A 21,290-nucleotide genomic window follows, 5' to 3' on the forward strand; every position below is an offset into this window, starting at 1 on the left:
CAAGCTGTGGTGAAATGCCCTGGAATCTACTGAGGGTGGAATTAAACAACAACAACAACAACAACAACAACAACAACAACAGTGGTACCTTGGTTCTCAAACTTAATCCGTTCCGGAAGACCATTCCAAAACCAAAGCGTTCCAAAACCAAGGCACGCTTTCCCATAGAAAGTATAGAAAGTAATGCAAAACGGATTAATCCGTTCCACACTTTTAAAAACAACCCCCAAAACAGCAATTTAACATGAATTTTACTATCTAACGAGACCATTGATCCATAAAATGAAAGCAATACTATAAAATAAATAAGACAGTATTGTAGATTCTTACCAGCACTGATGATAGTCATTGTTTGGATGGGGGGCTTTTATCCATTTCCGCAGTCACACAATCAATCAATCAATCAATCAATCAATCAATCAATCAGTAAGTGAACTAGCTTCCACACAGTCACAAAAACAAATTAACTGGAAAAGCCTCAAAAAAACCACCACAAAATAAATAGCAAAAACAAAAGTGCCCAAGTTAATCCGTTCCGGAAGTCCGTTTGACTTCAGAAATATTCGAAAACCAAGGCGCAGGTTCTGATTGGTGCAGGCACCCTGGAAACAATCGCCGGCAGCCACATGGGGTGTTCAGCTTCTGAAAAATGTTCAAAAACCGGAATACTTACTTCCGGGTTTTCAGCGTTTGAGAACCAAGGCATTTGAGTACCAAGGCATTTGAGAACCAAGGTACCACTGTAGTAGTAGTTGTAGTAGTAATAATAATAAGGCTTTTTTCCAGCTAGAACTCGCTGGAAATGTTTTGGCACCTCTCAGGTGGGTGCCATTGCCATTCTAAGAGAACGAAGGAGGTGTTCATGATGGGTTCAGGCATCTCTTTTTCTAGAAAAATAGCACTAATAATAATAATAATGTCTAGATTAGCTTTGGCAGGGACTGAGCTTCTGTTTTTGTTAAGTTGTAGGTGAACATATCAGACGACACAGCGATTCTTCAGACAGCTCTTGCTTATTCACAGGCCAGAACAGAACTGAACTGAAGGGTTCAGCCAGCCTGCTTATATGGAGTTCCACTACAACGCAACTGTAACCACTTTCTGTAACTATCCAATCACTGAACATCACTTTCAATCCCTTATTTGCATATGTGGACCTGAGTGAAAACTATCTACAGTATCCCCCTGCTGGCCCAGGGTGAGAACTTCAGTACATAACAGTTTTCATGGCACCTGAGATATTGCCTCTTCCCAAGTCACTTAAGAGCACATGTTTCTAGTCCTAATGAACATATATCAAGCCCACTGCTAGTAAAGGGAGTCAGAGGGCTTGGGTGAAGGAAAGAGGGAGTGGGGTAAATGATTGGTCCTTCAGGACTCTTGGTTGAGAAGACCTCTGGATTCACACATTTGATTCAGTACTACAATGAATCAGATCCACATCTGAGGTCCACTTCTCTTTCAACAAACACCAGGGCCTTTTCTGTAGTGGTGCCAAAATTATGAAACATCCACCCAGGGTAAATCTGCTAGGTTCCTTGTCTGATTTTTGCTGAGCACTTCTAAAGCAACCCCTAGTGCAGCTTTCCCTGGCATAGTACCCTTCAGATGTTTCTGGACTCCAAGTCCCATCATTCCTGACCATTGACCATGCTGGCTGGGGCTGATGGGAGTTGGAGTACAAACCATTTGGAGAGCCCCAGGTTGTGGCATGGCTGTCTTGGTGCCTCCCTTTCCCATATACTGTGGTCTGGATGAAAATAAGCAGAGCTGGCCCCTAGTAAATCATCATCATCATCATCATCCTGTCTGTTTGCTGACCACACAGTGAAAGCAACAGGTAGCTGGACCCTGAGGTCCAGACAGAACCTATTGCCCAGAGATTTGTACACTTACAGTTTCCACTGAGGAAGAAATCAGTGCTCAAATAGGAATTTATGTTCCGAGTGGGGGGGAGCTGAGATATTCCGGATGTTAAATTCCTAATCAGTAGACCAAATGAAACAGAAGATTGCTGCAGCTGGGCCAGGGCATGGGGAGAGAGAGAGAGAGAGAGAGAGAGAGAGAGCGCACACTGCCCTCTTGACATCTATCCAGCTCTGCTTGCGTTAAGCCTCTAAGTAACTCTGGAGGATAACTCATACAGGGATGCTGTGCCCACAAAAACAACTTGAATTTGACCTTGGGTGTTCATGAGCCAGTCTCTGAAGTTAATTTCTCCCCTCTCTTTCTGAGAGAAGTCTGGGGCTGATCCCTACCTGAAAGCTATTCCTCTGCACCTGCAGGTGCTACAGACATAAGTACCGTTTTGAGGGGACAGGCAGGTATGGGGGACTCCCTGGTCCTGAATGGGATAACTGTGCCCCTGAAGGACCAGGTGCGCAGCCTGGGAGTCACTTTGGACTCATAGCTGTCCATGTCCTCTGTGTCCAGGGCAGCTGTCTACCAGCTCCATCTGGTACGCAGGCTGAGACCCTACCTGCCCGCGGACTGTCTTGCCAGAGTGGTGCATGCTCTGGTTATCTCCCGCTTGGACTACTGCAATTCGCTCTACCTATGAAGTTGACCTGGAAACTACAACTAATCCAGAATGTAGCAGCTAGACTGGCCACATAACACTGGTCCTGAAAGACCTACATTGGTTCCCAGTATAATTCAAAGTGTTGGTGCTGACCTTTCAAGCCCTAAACGGCCTCGGCCCAGTACACCTGAAGGAGCGTCTCCACCCCCATCGTTCAGCCCAGACACTGAGGTCCAGCTCCGAGGGCCTTCTGGTGGTTCCCTCACTGCAAGAAGTGAGGTTACAGGGAACCAGACAGAGGGCCTTCTTGGTAGTGGCGCCCACCCTCCCACCATATGTCAAGGAAATAAACAACTATCTGACTTTTAGAAGACATCTGAAGGCAGCCCTATTTAGGTAAAGGTAAAGGGACCCCTGACCATTAGGTCCAGTCGTGGACGACTCTGGGGTTGTGGCGCTCATCTCACTTTACTGGCTGAGGGAGCCGGTGTTTGTCTGCAGACAGCTTCTGGGTCATGTGGCCAGCATGACTAAGCTGCTTCTGGCAAATCAGAACAGCGCACGGAAACGCCGTTTACCTTCCCACCGGAGGGGTATCTATTTCTCTACTTGCACTTCGATATGCTTTCGAACTGCTAGGTTGGCAGGAGCAGGGACCAAGCAACGGGAGCTCACCCTGTCGCGGGGATTCAAACCGCTGTACTTCTGAGTGGCAAACCCAGGAGGCTCTGTGGTTTAGATTTACGGAAGCTTTTAATGTCTGATGTTTTATTGTGTTTTTAATATTTTGTTGGAAGCCGGCCAGAGTTTTTGGGGAACCCAGCCAGATGGGCGGGGTATAAATAATAAATTATTATTATTATTATTATTATTATTATTATTATTATTATTATTATTACCTCTTGATCCCAGCTGCATGGCAATGTGCCGTAGTTATTTATTGGTGATGGGCAGGCATGGGCAAACTCAGCCCTCCAGATGTTTTAGGACTACAACTTCCATCATCCCTAGCTAACAGGACCAGTGGTCAGGGATGATGGAAATTGTAGTCTCAAAACATCTGGAGGGCCAAGTTTGCCTATGCCTGGTGATGGGCATGCAGTCTCGTTTTGCTCCATCATTATGTATTGCAGGCTTGGCCCTTCAGAAGTTTTGGACAACTCTCCTCCCATCTAGCCAGCACACTTGTTCTGGCTGGGGCTGATGAGTGTTCCTGTTCAAAGCATCTGGAAGACACCAGGTTGGTGAGGCTGGCTTAGTCTCTCCCAGGTGGAGTTGGTCCTGGCAATGGAAACAGGTTTGGGGATTGAGTCAACAATGTTGTCGTACCTCTGACTCTCTAAAGCAGGGTTTCCCAAACTTGGGTCTCCAGTTGCTTTTTGACTACAGCTCCCATCATCCCTAGCTAGCAGGAGCAGTGGTCAGGGATGATGGTAATTGTAGTCCAAAAAACAGATGGAATCCAGGTTTGGGAAACTCTGCTCTACATTAAATGCGTGGCAGCCAAAACATAGTGGTCCATGAATGGTTATAGAGACGTTGGGGATTCAGAGTTAGGGATTCCCAAGGTCTGATTTTGCAATATTTTAATGTTTGTCTGCAGATAGATCTATTGATCTGCTTCCCCCCCCCCCAAAATGTGCCATCTGTTGTCTCCTCCCCCCCCCACTTCCCCCTTACCCCGAGTTTGAGGTTAAGTCAAAACACCTGACCAGTTTTAACTTGCTGAGTCTATTATCAGATTAAGGACAGGAGACAATCAGTTCCAAAGCAAGTCACCACCTAATACCGAAGACGTCTTCGAGCCGACAAGTGGACACGGCAGAGGACATCATCTCACCAGCGCAGGCAAATGTATCTCTAAAACACAGTGGAGCTTTGGAGGGGGGAACACATCAAAAGAGGTAGGTGTTCTCTCCTTGAACGGACCAGGATTGTTTTGTGATGGGAAAACAAAATTGCTGTAGGTCACCTTACCCAGTGCTTTTTTTCCTGGGGGGACGCATACCCGTAAACATTTTGTGAATCTTTGTCCACTTGTCCATTTACTGTATTTATTTTTCCTGATTTGAACTATAAAATGGTGATTTTCTTGAGTCAAAATGAGAGTACTCCTAAGCATTTTTTTTTAAAGAAAAAAAGCACTGACCTTACCTATGCACATTTTACGGGGGGGGGGGAGGAGTTTGAAGGAGTTTGCATTAAGGGTATTTGGGGTAGCAGTTTTATACGTCAAATCCACCTGCTGCAACCTGCATGCATATACAGGTTCCTACAGTCTGATTTTGGATGTGGAGAAAGACAATGGCATGATGGTTTTAAAGAGATATGGAAGCAGTGTGACAGAAAGATTAGTGCCACTGGTATGCATGCCCACAGACGCACATGCACACACGCATTGATGGGAGGAGTGCCTATTTAAAAAGCCACAATGCAGTGATGATGATGATGATTTTATTATTTATATGCAGCCTATCTGACTTTTCTTTGTAAAGTAAAAAGCCTTCCCAACATGGCACAGAACATACAACAATATGCATTACATTCAGTAATGTACATCAGTGCTGTAGATGGGGTTGAAACTGAGTTATTTCCATTTTCTTTATTTATGTACTTATTGCCCTGGAATATAGATTCCCCAGGCAACAAATAACAGCTTGATTTCTTAAAAAGAAAAAGAAAAAAACCCCTGTAAAATATTTAACAGTGATACCAAGGCACACCAGAAACCAAGGCAACACAAAATAATCGACCACTCAATTCATACATCAGAGAAGCTTCGTAAACTGTTTGAAAAGTTAGAAAACAAGCAGCCACTAAAATGGCAGGGGCAAGACTAAAAAATGATGGTAGGTGATACCTAGAAAGGGTAGCTTTTTAAAAGTTATTTTAAAACGAAGCAAAAAAACGCACAAATCTTTGTCATGTAGAAAAGACATTAATGTGGTGCCAGGCAAGCCTATGAAATCTTGTGTTCCACATCCTTGCCATAGCTAGGCATATGAAGGCCTTGTGGGGTGGTGGGGGGAAAATTGGAGGTTTTTTCTTGTTATCCCTACGTCTTATTTGTTACCAAAAAAATTGGCCAGAGACCTGTGTTTCTCCTCCCTAAATTTCTGAAGTTTTTCCAGGCCTTCACTTCTCTAGCCATAGCTATGCTTTGGGATTAGGGGTGGCTGAGTGAGGCAGAGAGCCGATTTGACAGAAATGTTTCCACAAGCCCCTGTAAATTCATGGAAGTATAAAACGTGCCTGGGATTGGAAGTTCAGCCCTTGCCCTCAACCCCACCTGCTGCAAAATGTGAGGCTGGTGCGATCCTAGTCGTCCTCCCATCTTAATATTCTCAGAGGCATTTTATATGTTTATGCACATTCCTGTGGTGGGATTCTGCCCTGAGACCTTTAAGTACCCAACAAGGTCCTGATGAAGAGTCGGACATGACTAAACAACAAATATATATGTTGTTGTTGTTGTTTAGTCGTTTAGTCGTGTCCGACTCTTCATGACCCCATGGACCAGAGCACGCCGGGCACTCCTGTCTTCCACTGCCTCCCGCAGTTTGGTCAAACTCATGTTTGTAGCTTCGAGAACACTGTCCAACCATCTTGTCCTCTGTCGTCCCCTTCTTCTTGTATATATATATATGAACGCTTTCCTTCAGGCACTTCTTTTCTGGCAAATCTACATCATACATTTAAAGCAGTACTTCAGCAGTCATGGCTACCTGCAAAGGATTCTGGGAACTGTCACTTATTAAGGTTGCTGAAAGTTCTTAGGAGACCATGCTCACAGAGTTACAATTCCCAATGTCCTTAGCCAACTACAGCTTCCAGGATTCTCTGGGCGAAGCAGTACATGAGTGCTTTAAATTTATTGTGTGGATGTCACTCCCAGGGTAAGGCTAAAAACGCTCTGCACTAGGCAGCATAAGAAGTTCTCCTGTCAATAGGTCCAGCTGCATACCCTCCAACATTTCTCCAATGAAAGTAGGGGTGTCCTATTCAGCAGCAACAACAATTTTATTATTTATACCTCACCCATCTGGCTGGGTTGCCCCAGCCACTCTGGGCAGCTTCCAATATATATAAAAACATCATAAAACATTCTAAACTAGACTTCCCTATACAGGGCTGTCTTTGGACGTCTTCTAAAGGTTGTCTAGTGACTTATCTCCTTGGCTCAGGGGGTTGTATAACTCCTACCCTCCAACATTTCTCCGATGAAAATGGGGAAAGCAGGACATTCCGGGATCAAATCAGAAACCGGGAGAGTGTCTGTAAATCCGCAACTGTCCCTGGAAAATAGGGACACTTGGAGGGTCTGGCTGTGCAATTTTAGACTCTGGACTTGGCGGTCTTGCTGGGGCCTCTCTTTAAATAGCAAGTGTCTTGCTTAATTTACAGCAAAATCTTGGTCCTTCCTGAACATTCTGCTGACTGAGGCCTTGTATTATAGCTCTGTAGTTCTGCCTTGATGCTGTCAGTGGCTGGGTTCACGACAAAGCTCTAGTTGAGCGAAGGGGAAAGAGAAAACGAGGAATTGTTTTGACCTCGAAATGCTTTTAGGGTGGGGCGCTTACGGTCAAAAAACGCCATACAACTTAGGAAATCATGTTCTGCAAACTGGTTTTGAACAGCTTTGGAAAGACACACATTGGACCAACATGTCAAGTACAATTAATATGATCTTTCCAAATCAGTTCCATCTAATGCATTAGATGGGAACTGTATTGGCATTGGCACAAGCAGTGCTGGTTTATCTGAACAGAGCTGTGCAGATTGGATTAAGTATTTTGGCCCAATGGCAAAACAGTACAAGAGTAGAGGAAAGGAGGCATGGTGTCCATGACAAATTGTAGGGAAAGGGAAAAGCCTATGGGGCAGGAGAGTTGGGATTGGTTCTTACAATGTCTACAGAAGAAGACAACTAAAAAGATTCCTTTCTGCAGCTTTTAACCAATGGATGGACATTCCTCCACCCATTCATCCCTGTTGGTTGTCTTAAAATATAATACCGTGTCAACTATGAAAATGAATGTATTACCAAAAATGTTATTTTTGTTTCAAACAATTCCGGTGATCAGCAAGACAGGTTATTTCAATGTATGACAAAAAGATATTTCTAAATATATCTGGCAAGGAAAAAAACACCAAGAATAAAATATAAAATACTGACAGATGCAAAAGAGAGAGGAGGTTTCTCCCTGCCGGATATGAGATTATATTATGAAGCATCTTGCCTTTGTTGGTTGAAGGAATGGATGACATTGGAGAATCCACATATCTTAGATCTAGAAGGTCATGATAATATTTTTGTTTGGCACGCTTATTTGTAGTATGAAAAGGTAAAAGTACATAAATGATTTACAAATCATATAATTAGGAAATATTTGTATAGAGTATGGGATAAATGCAAAAAATTATTGGAGACGAAAACATCACTTTGGCTCTCACCATTGAAAGCAATAGCAGTAAAGAAAAAGAACATGATAGAAGGTTGAACAACTTATAGAACTTTATTAAAACAAGAGGGAGGAGAGTATAAATTAAAAGAATTTAAGGATTTATCAGGAAAGCTAACAACAGGGATACAATATCATAACTTGAATTAAGTATTTAAGAAAGATAGGATACAAGGGTTTGGGGAACAAATATCACAATTGGAGAGAGATCTGTTGGAATGTAAAGTGCTGTCAAAAATGTATAAGACATTATTGGAATGGGAGACAAAGGATGAGGAAGTAAAATCTTCAATAATACATTGGACAATAGATACTGGTTATAATATAGCTATGGAAGCATGGGAACGACTGGATATAAAATTTACAGCATGATATGGTTTAAAAGAAAACTACATGAAAATGTTATATAGATGGTATCTAATACCCAGTAAATTGGGGAAAATGTATAAATCAAAATCAAATGTGTTGGAAATGCAAAGAGAAAAAGTATTTTTTATCATATGTGGTGGTCTTGTAGTAAGATTACAGCTTACTGGGAAATGATATATAATGAATTGAAAAAGATGTTTAAAATAATATTTGTTTTTTTTAAAAAAACAACCCAGAAGCTTTCCTTTGGGGAATTATAGGGGTAGAACTACCCAAGCAGTCTAAAAATTTATACATGTTTGTGACTACAATGGCAAAAATGTTATTTGCCTAAAAATGGAAGGAATAAGAAGGTCCCAACAGTATCCAAAAGAACGGATATAAAAACTTGTGGAATATGCAGAAATGGCGAATCCTACCAGAAAAATAAGAAATCAAGATAACAAACTTTTAATAAAAGAATGGAAATGGTTTATTGAATATTTACAAACAAACTGTAATCGGATAAGTTCATTGACAGGATTATTGTAAAAACCTGCACTTTCATAAGAGCATATATTTAAAGTAGATGAATAAAAGAATAAGTTAATTTAGAATACGGAGGAAATGTAAAAAATAAATAAATGTAAAGACCCACAGAAAGAGGAGGAAGGAAGTCGAGTTCTGAAATGTTAGAATGATTCTAAAACTATTGAAATGTATATAACTAAAATCATAAATAATTATTTTTTAAAAATAGAGTATAATTCAAATGCTGAGGAAGTAGACTTGGTCAGCCATTACTGATCTTCAAATCAGAAAGCCATATGAGACAGTGGTTAGAAGGGTAAGTTCAAAGATTGGTGGGGAGCCCTGTTAAACTTCTGAGAAACTCAAGAGTTTGCTGTAACACAACTTGAAAGTCAGTGTTCTGAGCTTGTGTTCCAATGTAAATGCTCTAGTGTAAATTTTAGCGACTTACGGTAACTAAGATCCCATCTGCATTGCACAATTAAAGCAGTATCATGCCACTTTAAAGAGTCATAGCTTCCCCAAGAGAATCCTGGGAACTGTAGTTTGTTAAGGATCCTGAGAGTTGCTAGGAGTCTCCTATTCCTCTCACAGAGCTACAATTTCCCGAGTCCTCTGGGAAGAGGGATTGGTTGTTAAACCACTTTGAGAATAAGGCAACGCCTTATTCTTTCCTCTGAGATTGTATCACAAGCATTTGGTTCATTCACCAATACAATGGTTTGCCTTAAAGAGGAGACAAGCTCATTTCAACAATCTTCCTTCACATCCTCGCTGAACACACCCTCATATGAAATCTGATGGTTTTTTTGGCAAAACCATCTAATGCTATTGAAGGGCAAAAAAAAATAAAGGTAAAGGGACTCCTGACCATTAGGTCCAGTCGTGGCCGACTCTGGGGTTGCAGCGCTCATCTCGCTTAATTGGCCGAGGGAGCCGGCGTACAGCTTCCGGGTCATGTGGCCAGCATGACTAAGCCGCTTCTGGCAAACCAGAGCAGCACACGGAAACGCCGTTTACCTTCCCGCCAGAGTGGTACCTATTTATCTACTTGCACTTTGATGTGCTTTCGAACTGCTAGGTTGGCAGGAGCAGGGACCGAGCAATGGGAGCTCACCCCATCACGGGGATTCGAACCGCCGACCTTCTGATCGGCAAGTCCTAGGCTCTGTGGTATAACCCACAGCGCCACCCGCGTCCAGTAAAATTTACTGAATCCCTAATTCAGTCATGAAATCTACAACCAGCCTATGCAGTGATTCAGGATTCATTCAATCATTCAGGCGGGAACACACGTTTACTAGAAGCAGACCCCACTGAAAGCTGTGGGACTGATGTCTGAGTAAACGGGCAAAGGACAGTGCTGAAATTCATTTAAAACATTTATATCATCATCATCATCATCATTTTATTGGTATTCCTTCTTTCCATAACTATGCTCAAAGCGGCTTACAACATAAAAAGAGTTACACAATTACAAACATAACAAAAGTAGTCCTAAATAATAAATAAAACACATCAAAAAGTACACATCCAAAGATACACAAAATAATATCAACAGCAGCAACAAAATTCTCTAAGCAATACCCCAACCAAAGAGCCTGGAAGTTCGAGGGGACTGTCAGAAAAGGAAACATGAACACTGTTGTTGTTGTTTAGTCGTTTAGTCGTGTCTGACTCTTTGTGACCCCATGGACCAGAGCACGCCAGGCACTCCTGTCTTCCACTGCCTCCTGCAGTTTGGTCAAACTCATGCTGGTAGCTTCGAGAACACTGTCCAACCATCTGGTCCTCTGTTGTCCCCTTTTCCTTGTGCCCTCCATCTTTCCCAACATCAGGGTCTTTTCCAGGGAGTCTTCTCTTCTCATGAGGTGGCCAAAGTATTGGAGCCTCAGCTTCAGGATCTGTTCTTCCACTGAGTTATTCAAGCCCCTTCGTCACAGCAAGGCAGTGATCCATGAAGGGGATGAACACAATTAGAAATATTTTAAATGTGAAATGCAATAGAAACAGTAAAATCATCATTAGTTAAGATGAAACAAAGCAGCAGCAGTAAAACCAATCAAAGAGAACAGAAAAATGAAGGCCTTCCTAAAAGAAGTAGTAAGATCTTCACACTGCAGCAGAAGACAACCAAGGATGGTAGACCCATATGGGCAGGGAATTGTCGATGATCTTAGTACTAGGGCAAGTTCATATGGGAGCAGATGGACCATCACGTATCCTGGTTCCAAACTGTACAGGGCTTTAAACTTCATAACCAGACCATGAATTGGACCCCGAAAGAAAACAGAGAGCCAGTGCTGTCTGGCAGTAGCAAAACATGTCCCCAACATCTAGGACAACTTAAAATCACATCCAACAGCATCTGGAGGGAACCAAATTGGAGAAGGCTGTATCATGTGGATCAGGTGGCGATCTTAAGAGTATCGCCGCATAGTGTCATGACCTAGGAGCTCCTCTATCTCTACCGCCTAAATTGTCCTCATTGTGTTAACCGAGTACACTTGTGCCAGCCTGGTGAGCGGAAGAGGCCCGAGCTTCAAAAGTGTGGTCCAAAGTCAGTGAATCACAGGAACATCAGAGCAAAGCATGAGCGAAGCACCATGTGAATAAACATAAGAAACATGGGGCTCTCCTATCAACCTGTGCATGTGTACCTCATAACCACGGGAGGCCCTTCTCCAGAAACCTGCTTCTGAGTGCAGAATGGAGCTGGCAGTGGACTGGATTCTGGCAAGACAGAGGTGCCTGGATCAGTAGAACAGCCAATCTGGGAACTGAGATTCAAGTTGTTCTGGATGGAGTAGTATATTCCTCTGGAAATCACAAACATGTATTTTGGGAGTGCTCCTGAACCTGGACTTGACCATTCCGTTTCTAAGGAGCCCTCCCCAAACCATAGTTTTGGTTGCAGCACAGAGAGCAAGCCAAGTCTCTGCGTCTTCACAGCTCCATATGAGACTAGCCCAGATTCCCCGTGATCTATTCTCCCACACCTAGCATGAAGGAGTGTCCAGCCAGGTGAGCGGGGGAAGGCCTAACTCCTCCACTAGCTAGTTGTTTCTATTGCAACACATCTCTATTTGATCAACTCTTTAGACAAGTAAAAAAGATCCTGAATAAGGCTCGGCCAGGACCATTAACAGAACAAAGCGACTGTTTAGACCTTTACAATAGGTTCTCATCTTGCAAATACAAAACCACAGGTTTGGAGGTTATGTAAATATATCATCCAAACTGACACACCCCCTCAAAAAAAATCCTATAACAATATATTCATGGCACTGATTTCAGCCTAGTTCCAACTTTAGCCGTTCCACAAAATCTGAATCCAGCATTGTGTATTATTCTTTATCCATCACTTATTCACATATGCAGCTCAGAAGGGGCCAAAGCAGACCAGAGCTATCATCAGAGGCTGGTGTTTTTCTGCAGCTGTTACGATGGGAGAAATTTGGGAGTAAACAGGTCCCAAAACCTTGACTTCTTTTTGTTTCATGACCTTGGAGAAGCCACAATAACAATCCGCTTGCCAGGCTACGGGTCTCTAAAATACAGATCAGGCTTGCCTTCCTCGCTGTGGGTTGGAGAGGCTTATTTCATTAGCGATAATAAAGTGCTTTGGGGCTTATGGGTGGAAAAAAGAAAACTCTAGCAAAGGGCAACTTCTTAACTTTTGCATGGAAATAGCAGCAAGGTCAGCAAAATGTTGTTTTGCTCCATTTAGAAGAAGCGGGTCAGTCATTTCAACTCTGGAAGTTAGGATACAGGACTGGCAATTATTTCACTACCTAACCCCAACCCCTAACATTACCAACTCCTTAAACTGGCAACAACAACAACTTTGCAGTGCCTCTTTAATTCAGGACAGGGTGATTCAAACTGTTTAAACAGCCCTTAGCAGAGAAATGGGATTCTTACCCTGCTTGGGTCTGCCTGTCCTAATGGAAATCACAGCAAGATAGTTTGTTTGGTTCTGGCTGAAATTTTTCTGGAGAGTTGAGAAAGGAATTGACCTCTTGTGCTCAGAAGCTTGGAGCTGGTTGGACGCTGCACTGATTCTGCCTTAAAGCCGAATACTTGCCTCTGCCTGATACTGAAGCCTTTATTGGTCTACCTTAATTTGGAATTTCAAACGGGCATCTACAATAGTTTTTGCCACTTACTGCTCCCTTATTATATTAACAATAGCGTGGGGGAATTTTCACCAATATAAATTATTTTCTTCTTCATTATACTGCTTAATGCCAAAGCAAGCTTCTGAGCTGTCTACAAAATATTTTTAAAAACCATTCGCACAACAGTAATATAATTATACAATAATTAAAAATACACTCTAATTAAAACACAATAAAACAATCCCTTGGAGGTTTTAAGCAGAGGCTGGATGACCATCTGTCATGGATGCATAATTTAGCTGAGATTCCTGAATGGTAGGGAGTTGGACAAGATGACTCTCAGGTTTCCTTCCAACTCTACAATTCTATGATCCTATTAAAAATAGGATTTTGCCAATGCAGTGTAGCAGTTACAGCGACTAGGGAGATCCCAGAACTCAACTGCTCACTCAGCTTTACCTGTACAAGCAATGGATCGGCCTAACTGTTCCTGGCTTGTACCATCCTGGCCTGTACCATCCAGACTACAGAGGGAGAGTCACACATTTCAGAGATGGGGAACTAGCAGCCCTCCTGTTTGTGTTGGACTGCCAACTTCCATCATCAGTCTACTGTCCCAGAGCCGCTAAGTATTGACAGGCATTTTCATGTTTTTTTGCTATCTCTTTTGTGGAGTTCACTTTTCGTCCCAGACTTGGACCAAGCAGATTCTTCAAAACAGAAGATTCTCCTCTTGAGAACATCCCAACAAAGGGATGTTCTGAGCATCTTGACACAGCCAAGACGACGCGTGGAGAGTTTCAGTGGGGTTGTCCATAATTTCTCCCTATTTCTTTCTCCTTCACAGATGCATACCTTCTTAGTCCCTTGTCTAATTCACCCAACTTTTGCAACAAACAAAGTGAAGGGCATATGGTGGCTGGTTGAATAAGCTGCTTAACTAATTGACTGAGGTTCTTTGCAAATCTTCACTGCCATGACTTCGTGTAGGGAGCAAGCAATATCTATGGCATAAGCAGACACACCAAACAGTGGTCAATCCTACAATCTGTTGATGGGCACAGTTTTTAAAGAGATACCACAAGGGGAGGGAAACTGACCTGGGGCCGCTGTGCAGGAGGAGGAGTTTAACCCTCCCCACTGCTAAGGACGCAGCGAAAATCACACACACACACACACACCGCTACAAGTTGTCAGTTGCCGCAGAATGGAGCTTTCGCTGTTGTCACTACCTGAAAATGAGTGCTTATTTGTCTCTGCCAGAGGGGCTGTGTGAGATTGGCTAATGTGGATTTGTCTTTGGATTTCAGGGCAAGATGGCCCAGGATATGACTGAGAAAGAGCTCCTAAAGATGGAAATAGACCAGCTGAAAAAGGAAGTGAAGCTTGAAAGACAAATGGTAACGATTCCCAAATGCTCCGAGACAAAATATTTATGCTGGCCAGCCAATTGGTGCCAGGCTGCACAGACAACGTGCATTTAAATACAAAGAATTATGGGAAATGCAGTTTAAAGGGGCTGGGAATTGTAACTCCTTGGGAGGGGGGCGGAACTACCATTCCCAGGGTTCTTTTTAGGATGTCGTGTGTTTTAAAGGTATGGTGTATATACAGCCCTAACGTGCGCACGTTCTTTTAAGTTACACAGCACAAATTGTCAGGTGGAAAGAGGAGGTTGTTCAGGTCTGGCTATGATCAAATGAAGCAAGCATAAGCCACTGAGAAGTTCTCCTGCACAAGGTCCGCTGAAATAAATGGGAGCTATGCGAGGATACCGGGTGGCGCTGTGGGTTAAACCACAGAGCCTGGGACTTGCTGATCAGAAGGTTGGCGGTTCGAATCCCCACGACGGGGTGAGCTCCCGTTGCTCAGTCCCTGCTCCTGCCCACCTAGCAGTTCAAAAGCACGTCAAAGTGCAAGTAGATAAATAGGAAGGTAAACGGCGTTTCCGTGCTCTGCTCTGGTTCGCCAGAAGCAGCTTAGTCATGCTGGCCACATGACCTGGAAGCTGTACACCGGCTCCCTCGGCCAATAAAGCGAGATGAGCGCCGCAACCCCAGAGTCGGCCACGACTGGACCTAATGGTCAGGGGTCCCTTTACCTTTACTTTATGCGAGGATACAACAGTATTGCACAGCTCCCAAACATTTAATGTGTCTTGTGCAGCAGGTGTTCCTGTTGAACAGAGCCCTGTATTATGTAATAGTGCAAAGACAGCTACTTGAGTATTTCAAACATTCAAGTAGCAAGACACATGGGGTGGTATTCAATTAATTAACTCTTACTCAGACTAGGCCTATTGAAACTAACAAACCTAAGTTGGTTGTGTCCATTAACTTGAATGGGTCTCCTCTGAGTAGGCCTTGCATTGAATACCACCCATGAAGACAACATCAGTGAGGATTTTGCTTCCAGCCAGGGGGATTTGCTGAATATTTGTACACACAGAGACACACACACACACACACACACCAGAGTTTAGTACTTGGCTATACAAAAATCCCTGAAAGAGTTTGAAATTGAGATTTCCGACTTTCTCCAGTGGGATGAGTCTGTTAGTTATTACTTTATTGTGTTGGCCCAGGACATTTCGCTGCCAAAATTAGGAGGAGCAGAAAGAGGCTTCACCCCCTTCCTAAAGTCAAGGTACAGAGCACCAAACCATAGTCACATTATTTTTGGTATCCTGGGCAGAAAATCCCACAAGTGCCCCACTTCCCTCTCCAACAGTTAAAAAAAGCAAAGTGGTAAAGTAAATAACTAACCATTCACCACCTCACTCTGTCCAATGGTAGAGCCGGCCCCCACCAATTTGCATGCTTTCACACGACAGCTTTATTCAGAAATTGGTCCCATTGAGGGGTGGTAGTCAACAAAGTAGATCCACTGGTGCAAAGACTTTTGGCTGCACAGTAGCACTTGCCCTCCCTCTCCCCCCCATGTCCCCCTAAATCTGTTATGGGTAGGGATACATTTGTCCAGGTTTTCCCACACATGTCTAGGAATCGCTCCAGGAGAGATCAGGTACCAAGAAGTTTTGGGCTGGTCCACAGAACCACAGGGATGCGGGTGGCACTGTGGGTTAAACCACAGAGCCTAGGACTTGCCGATCAGAAGGTCGGCAATTCGAATCCCTGCGACGGGGTGAGCTCCTGTTGCTCTGTCCCTGCTCCTGCCAACCTAGCAGTTCAAAAACACGTCAAAGTGCAAGTATATAAATAGGTACCACTCCGGCAGGAAGGTAAACGGCATTTCTGTGCGCTGCTCTGGTACACCAGAAGCAACTTAGTCATGCTGGCCACATGACCCGGAAGCTGTACGCCGGCTCCCTTGGCCAATAAAGCGAGATGAGCGCCGCAACCTCAGAGTTGGTCATGACTGGACCTAATGGTCAGGGGTCCCTTTACCTTTACCTTACAGAACCACAGTGATGATGCTAATTTCCCCCCTTCCTCACACAGGTCTCGAAGACAGCAAAAGAACTCAAGGATTATATAGAATCCATGGCTGGAGAAGACCCTCTCTTAAAAGGTGTTCCAGAAGACAAAAACCCATTCAAGGAGAAGGGAGGCTGTATAATAAGCTGACCCCGGCCCTGCCGAAAGAAGATCATTGTTGTGTCCTTGTACGAGAAATACCAGGACTGTAAGAATCTGTCTAGAGTAACTGAGTGTAAATGATCTTCTGCCGGGGGGGCGGGGGTAGGACTCCTTTGTTGGAGTTTCACATAGAACAAAAGAATTGGAAAGTGGTCTCCTCCAAAAGAAAAAAGGAAGACGACAATCTCTCTTTTAGGACCTCACGTTCAATTCCTTGGGTTGCTTCGAGAGGAAGGATGGGATATAAATTGAATAAATAAAATAAATTCCCATTTTGTAAATACATCACCAGTTTCCCAGAGAAGCCTGGTTTTAATTGCTGGTTTAGTTTTTTGAGTTCGATTGGGATATTATTTTGTATGTGTTTCGTTGTTGTTTTTTACTAGCTTCCCAAGAGAAAAATGTAGGCAAAGGAAAGTATTCTTCGTGTAGGATGCTTCTTCTTAAGAAGCGAGTGTCTTTTACAGCTGGGGTGGGGGATCTGAAGCCCTTGGCCTAACTTCATGTAACTTGCAGAGATGGGATAGCAGAGAGAGACAGAGAGAGCAATGAAATCCTGTAGTGCTTCAAACTCCGCCCACTTCTGGCCATGACTCCCCCCACCATTGGCTGCACCCTCCCAGTGACTTTTTTCCTGTGGGTCAATTGCCCTTTCTGGGGGGGGGGGGAGGGTCCTCCACACATTTACAGATTTTATAACCCACATCTGTGACATAAGGGGTTCTGTGCACACCGTACGTTTAAAGCACTTTCAAAACCCAAAGAGAAGAGTTTCAGCAGTTGTGTGCTTAGTCCTTCCCCCTCCGAACACTTTTCTGTGTCAAGTCATACACACACCTCCTTTTTTCTCTTCATGAGTTTCTTGAGTTTCACTGTCTTTATGACATCTGCACAGTACGAGCTCGAACCAGCTTCAGGAGGGGGCAATTTGAAAAAGAAAAATGCTCCAAGGTGTGTTTGCCTAATCCTTTCCCCTCCGGCCATTTCTTTCTTCCAAACCACCCCACAGAAGCTTTTTCCCGTTCTTGAGTTTTCAGAGCCTCCTGGCTATAGAGCTTTTATAACAGCTGTAGGAGTCTAACGCTGAACAGTTGGCCAGCTTTTATTCTTACTTTCCTACCCTTGCTTCAGGTGGGATGTCATATATGGAGTGAGACAAATGAATATTAACACTGAGCACATTAACCAAGAGATGAAACAACACAGCCCCCGCCTATTGTCCATAATTATCGTCGAAGATTAATAATTGCCATCGCTTTTTCTAAAAGTAATGAGGCTTATTCTTTACACAGCATCACCATATATAATTGTCTTGTAAAATAACGATAGCGTTACAAGTCAGGTTTTGAATTGTCAGTTGTATTGTGGAGTGCAAAATACAATAACCTAATTGTTTGTAATTAAAAACGCAGATCTTTGTGTGCAGCATTAGATGTGGCCTGCTTTGAATTTCTTGATTCGTTTATTTATTTTGAAGCTCAAATCAAGCATTTATTGGAGAAACATCTCTAAGGCAGGAAAAGTGGAGGGCGGTGAGGAGAAATTCCAAGGAGACAAATGTGGGTTCCGTGGGGGGAAATTGTCACTGTCAAATACACTTATTTCACCTCAGAAATGTGCATACACATTGTACATTTAAAGCATATTTCCCCCTCAAAGAAACTTGGGAACTGTTAAGGGTGCTGGGAATTGTACACACAATTCTGTAAAGGGCAAACTACAATTCCCATAATTCTTTGCAGGGGAATGTGGCTTAAATGTTCTTTTAAATGTATGGAGGGGATGTAAGAAAAAGGCTCTCACCATTTAATTATCTACGCCCTGATCCACTGAATGCAATTTAGGCCTGTTCCCATTGCTGCTGGTGCCCCGCCATAAATACCTCAGAAGTACCTCAGGCAATGCTGCCAGGTTGTTCTATTTTTGGGTGGAATTCAAGCACATCCCAACAAATTCAGGTTGTGTTGGTTCAAGGAAAAAACAACACAGAAAGGAAGAATTCATAGATCCCATGTTTGGGGCAAGTACTATTTGGTGAGAGAACCCCCGCAGAGATTTAAAGTAACAAAATATGCAGCATGGTAAAGCAAAGCATGGAAATATAGACTGTTATACCTTTAAAATATACCCTTCGAAGTTCCTCCCAAAGTTCTCCTCTTCTCCTAGCACAGAAAATGACTGCAGTGCATGTTTGGCAAGTTAAACATGGTTTACTTACAAATCCTCCAAAGGTCAGATTCATGTGCTTTTCCATACAGCATTCAGAAAAAGTTGCACAGGATGTAAAACTTGCCTTGGTTACAATAGTGAAATTTCCTAATTTATTGGTACAGGAGCGCAATAAAGGCTTGTTAAAGCCATGCGGTCTGAACTTGGAGCAACAAGCTCAGACCTGTTTACACATTGAGCTTCTCTGGTAGGCTGGGAGAGAATAGGCCTCATTACCTAGTTCAGGCTTCCTCAACCTTGGCCCTCCAGATGTTTTGAGGCTACAATTCCCATCATCCCTGACCACTGGCCCTACTAGCTAGGGATCATGGGCGTTGTAGGCCAAAAAACATCTGGAAGGCGAAGTTTGAGGAAGCCTGGCAGGACAGCTTACTCTGACAGGCTTCCTCAACTTCGGCCCTCCAGATATTTTTTGGCCTACAACTCCCATGATCCCTAGCTAGCAGGACCAGTGGTCAGGGATGATGGGAATTGTAGTCTCAAAACATCTGGAGGGCCAAGGTTGAGGAAGCCTGCTCTATGATCTTAACCCCTTCATGCATTAAGAAAGACTTACACGTTAGCTATGAGGCTGATTATCCCAAAGGCTGCACAATTACACTTGATTGGGAGGTGTTGTACAACAAATCCACTTCTCCCAAAGATCAGACTTCTTCCGATAAGGAAAGTAACAGGGAAATGAAGCAGAAAGTGCAGGGCAACCCTTGTTGTTGACTTAATGGTCATCTAACCTCCTCACAAACAAATCAGTATGAATGCTCATTAAATAGCCAACACTGTCTAAGCTCCCTGAAAACTAAATCAGGATGACCGCTCAATAAACAGGCCACCTGGAAGCACCCTCAGTCTCCACAGGCAGTGCAATATGTCGGCAATCTGTTTTGCCTGAGTCTCTAGATCAGTGATATGGTTTTCCATAAAATCTGAGTGTGTCCATCCATTGAGGAATGTTAATAAAAAAATATCTGAAGAGTCAGCTACACGTTGTGAGGTCGAAGGCTCTTCTCCTTCTGTAAAACAGGTGACCTACTTAAACCAAGCTATGTACTTTATAGCCTATTTCAGAATGACATAATCTCTTTTAAAGGGATTTAGGCTTCTAGGCCTTTCCTGTTTGCCTTTGGATTCTTCCCCGAAGATTTCCTGTAATGCAGGAAGCACCGAGGTCACGGTCAGAAGTCTGGGGCCTTCACAATTTGATTCCTTCTCCAGAACTTTGCAGGGGCTCCCAGCTGTCTTGGTGCGACCAAACTAGCAGGGAGGCCAACAGACACCCCTTTCTTTGGCTGCCTAACCACAGACCTTCAGGTCAACCCAAGGGTCAAAAGAATCCATGATGCAGCGAGAACTAATTTGCTCTCAAAAATGCTCTCTTGCAAATGTTGATGTCCCACGTTTTTAAGATAATTTCCTGAATCCTCAAATATTTTTGCTGAATTGCCTTGTTGTTGTTGTTGTTTAGTCGTTTCCGACTCTTCATGACCCCATGGACTGCCATGCCAGGCACTCCTGTCTTCCACTGCCTCCCACAGTTTGGTCAAACTCATGTTGGTAGCTTCGAGAACACTTTCCAACCATCTCATCCTCTGTCGTCCCCTTCTCCTTGTGCCCTCCATCTTTCCCAATATCAGGGTCTTTTCCAGGGAGTCTTCTTTTCTCATGAGGTAGCCAAAGTATTGGAGCCTCAGCTTCAGGATCTGTCCTTCCAGTGAGCACTCAGGGCTGATTTCCTTCAGAATGGATAGGTCTGATCTTCTTGCAGTCCATGGGACTCTCAAGAGTCTCCTCCAGCACCATAATTCAAAAGCATCAATTTTTCGGCAATCAGCCTTCTTTATGGTCCAGCTCTCACTTCCATACATCACTACTGGGAAAACCATAGCTTTAACTATACAGACCTTTGTTGGCAAGGTGATGTCTCTGCTTTTTAAGATGCTGTCTAGGTTTGTCACTGCTTTTCTCCCAAGAAGCAGGCGTCTTTTAAATTCATGACTGCTGTCACCATCTGTAGTGATCATGGAGCCCAAGAAAGTAAAATCTCTCACTGCTTCCATTTCTTCCCCTTCTATTTGCCAGGAGGTGATGGGACATCTAATACCCGATATTGTTATGAGTTTGGGGGAGGATGGAGGACTGGCCAGGCAAGTTTCTTTTAGGACAAAGGCCAGCTGGCTACTTCAAGTGCCCTGAGGAGCATTTCCAAGGAGTGAGATGGGTTGTAACAACTGCATCTATGTGAGAAACAACAAAAACAGCCAGCTGAGATGGAGATTTGCTGTGTGAGTGAGCTGGAAACTGGAAAGGTCCTGCAAAAAAAGGGGTGTCAACTTTACCCTGCAACTGTGGGTACCTGGGGCCGTGGGTGCCATGCAGCATGTACAGCCTTGGCACTGAAATTTGTGGGTGCCTAGCCCCTTCATGGGACACGGGTGGTGCTGTGGTCTAAACCACAGAGCCTAGGAAAGAAAGTCGGCGGTTC

General features: G+C 43.6%; 1 protein-coding gene across 1 annotated transcript; it reads left to right on the forward strand.

The window, feature by feature from the left end:
- Window positions 1–4,257: 4,257 nt before the first annotated feature.
- On the forward strand, window positions 4,258–18,003 carry GNGT2 (G protein subunit gamma transducin 2). The gene is made up of 3 exons (XM_053363444.1): window positions 4,258–4,425; window positions 14,294–14,383; window positions 16,445–18,003. Exons 2-3 carry the CDS (start codon window positions 14,300–14,302, stop codon window positions 16,568–16,570), a joined length of 210 nt encoding a protein of 69 aa, XP_053219419.1. The 5' UTR covers window positions 4,258–4,425; window positions 14,294–14,299; the 3' UTR covers window positions 16,571–18,003.
- The last annotated feature ends 3,287 nt before the right edge of the window (window positions 18,004–21,290 follow it).

Source organism: Podarcis raffonei, chromosome 13 (assembly GCF_027172205.1).
Source record: "Podarcis raffonei isolate rPodRaf1 chromosome 13, rPodRaf1.pri, whole genome shotgun sequence".
NCBI classification, from domain to species: Eukaryota; Metazoa; Chordata; class Lepidosauria; order Squamata; family Lacertidae; genus Podarcis; species Podarcis raffonei.

Excerpts from the sequence above, each read along its gene's own strand:
- GNGT2 (XM_053363444.1), top strand. The coding sequence starts at position 14,300 with ATGGCCCAGGATATGACTGAGAAAGAGCTCCTAAAGATGGAAATAGAC. Across the intron at positions 14,384-16,444 it reads TGAAGCTTGAAAGACAAATG|GTCTCGAAGACAGCAAAAGA; the intron begins GTAACGATTCCC and ends TTCCTCACACAG.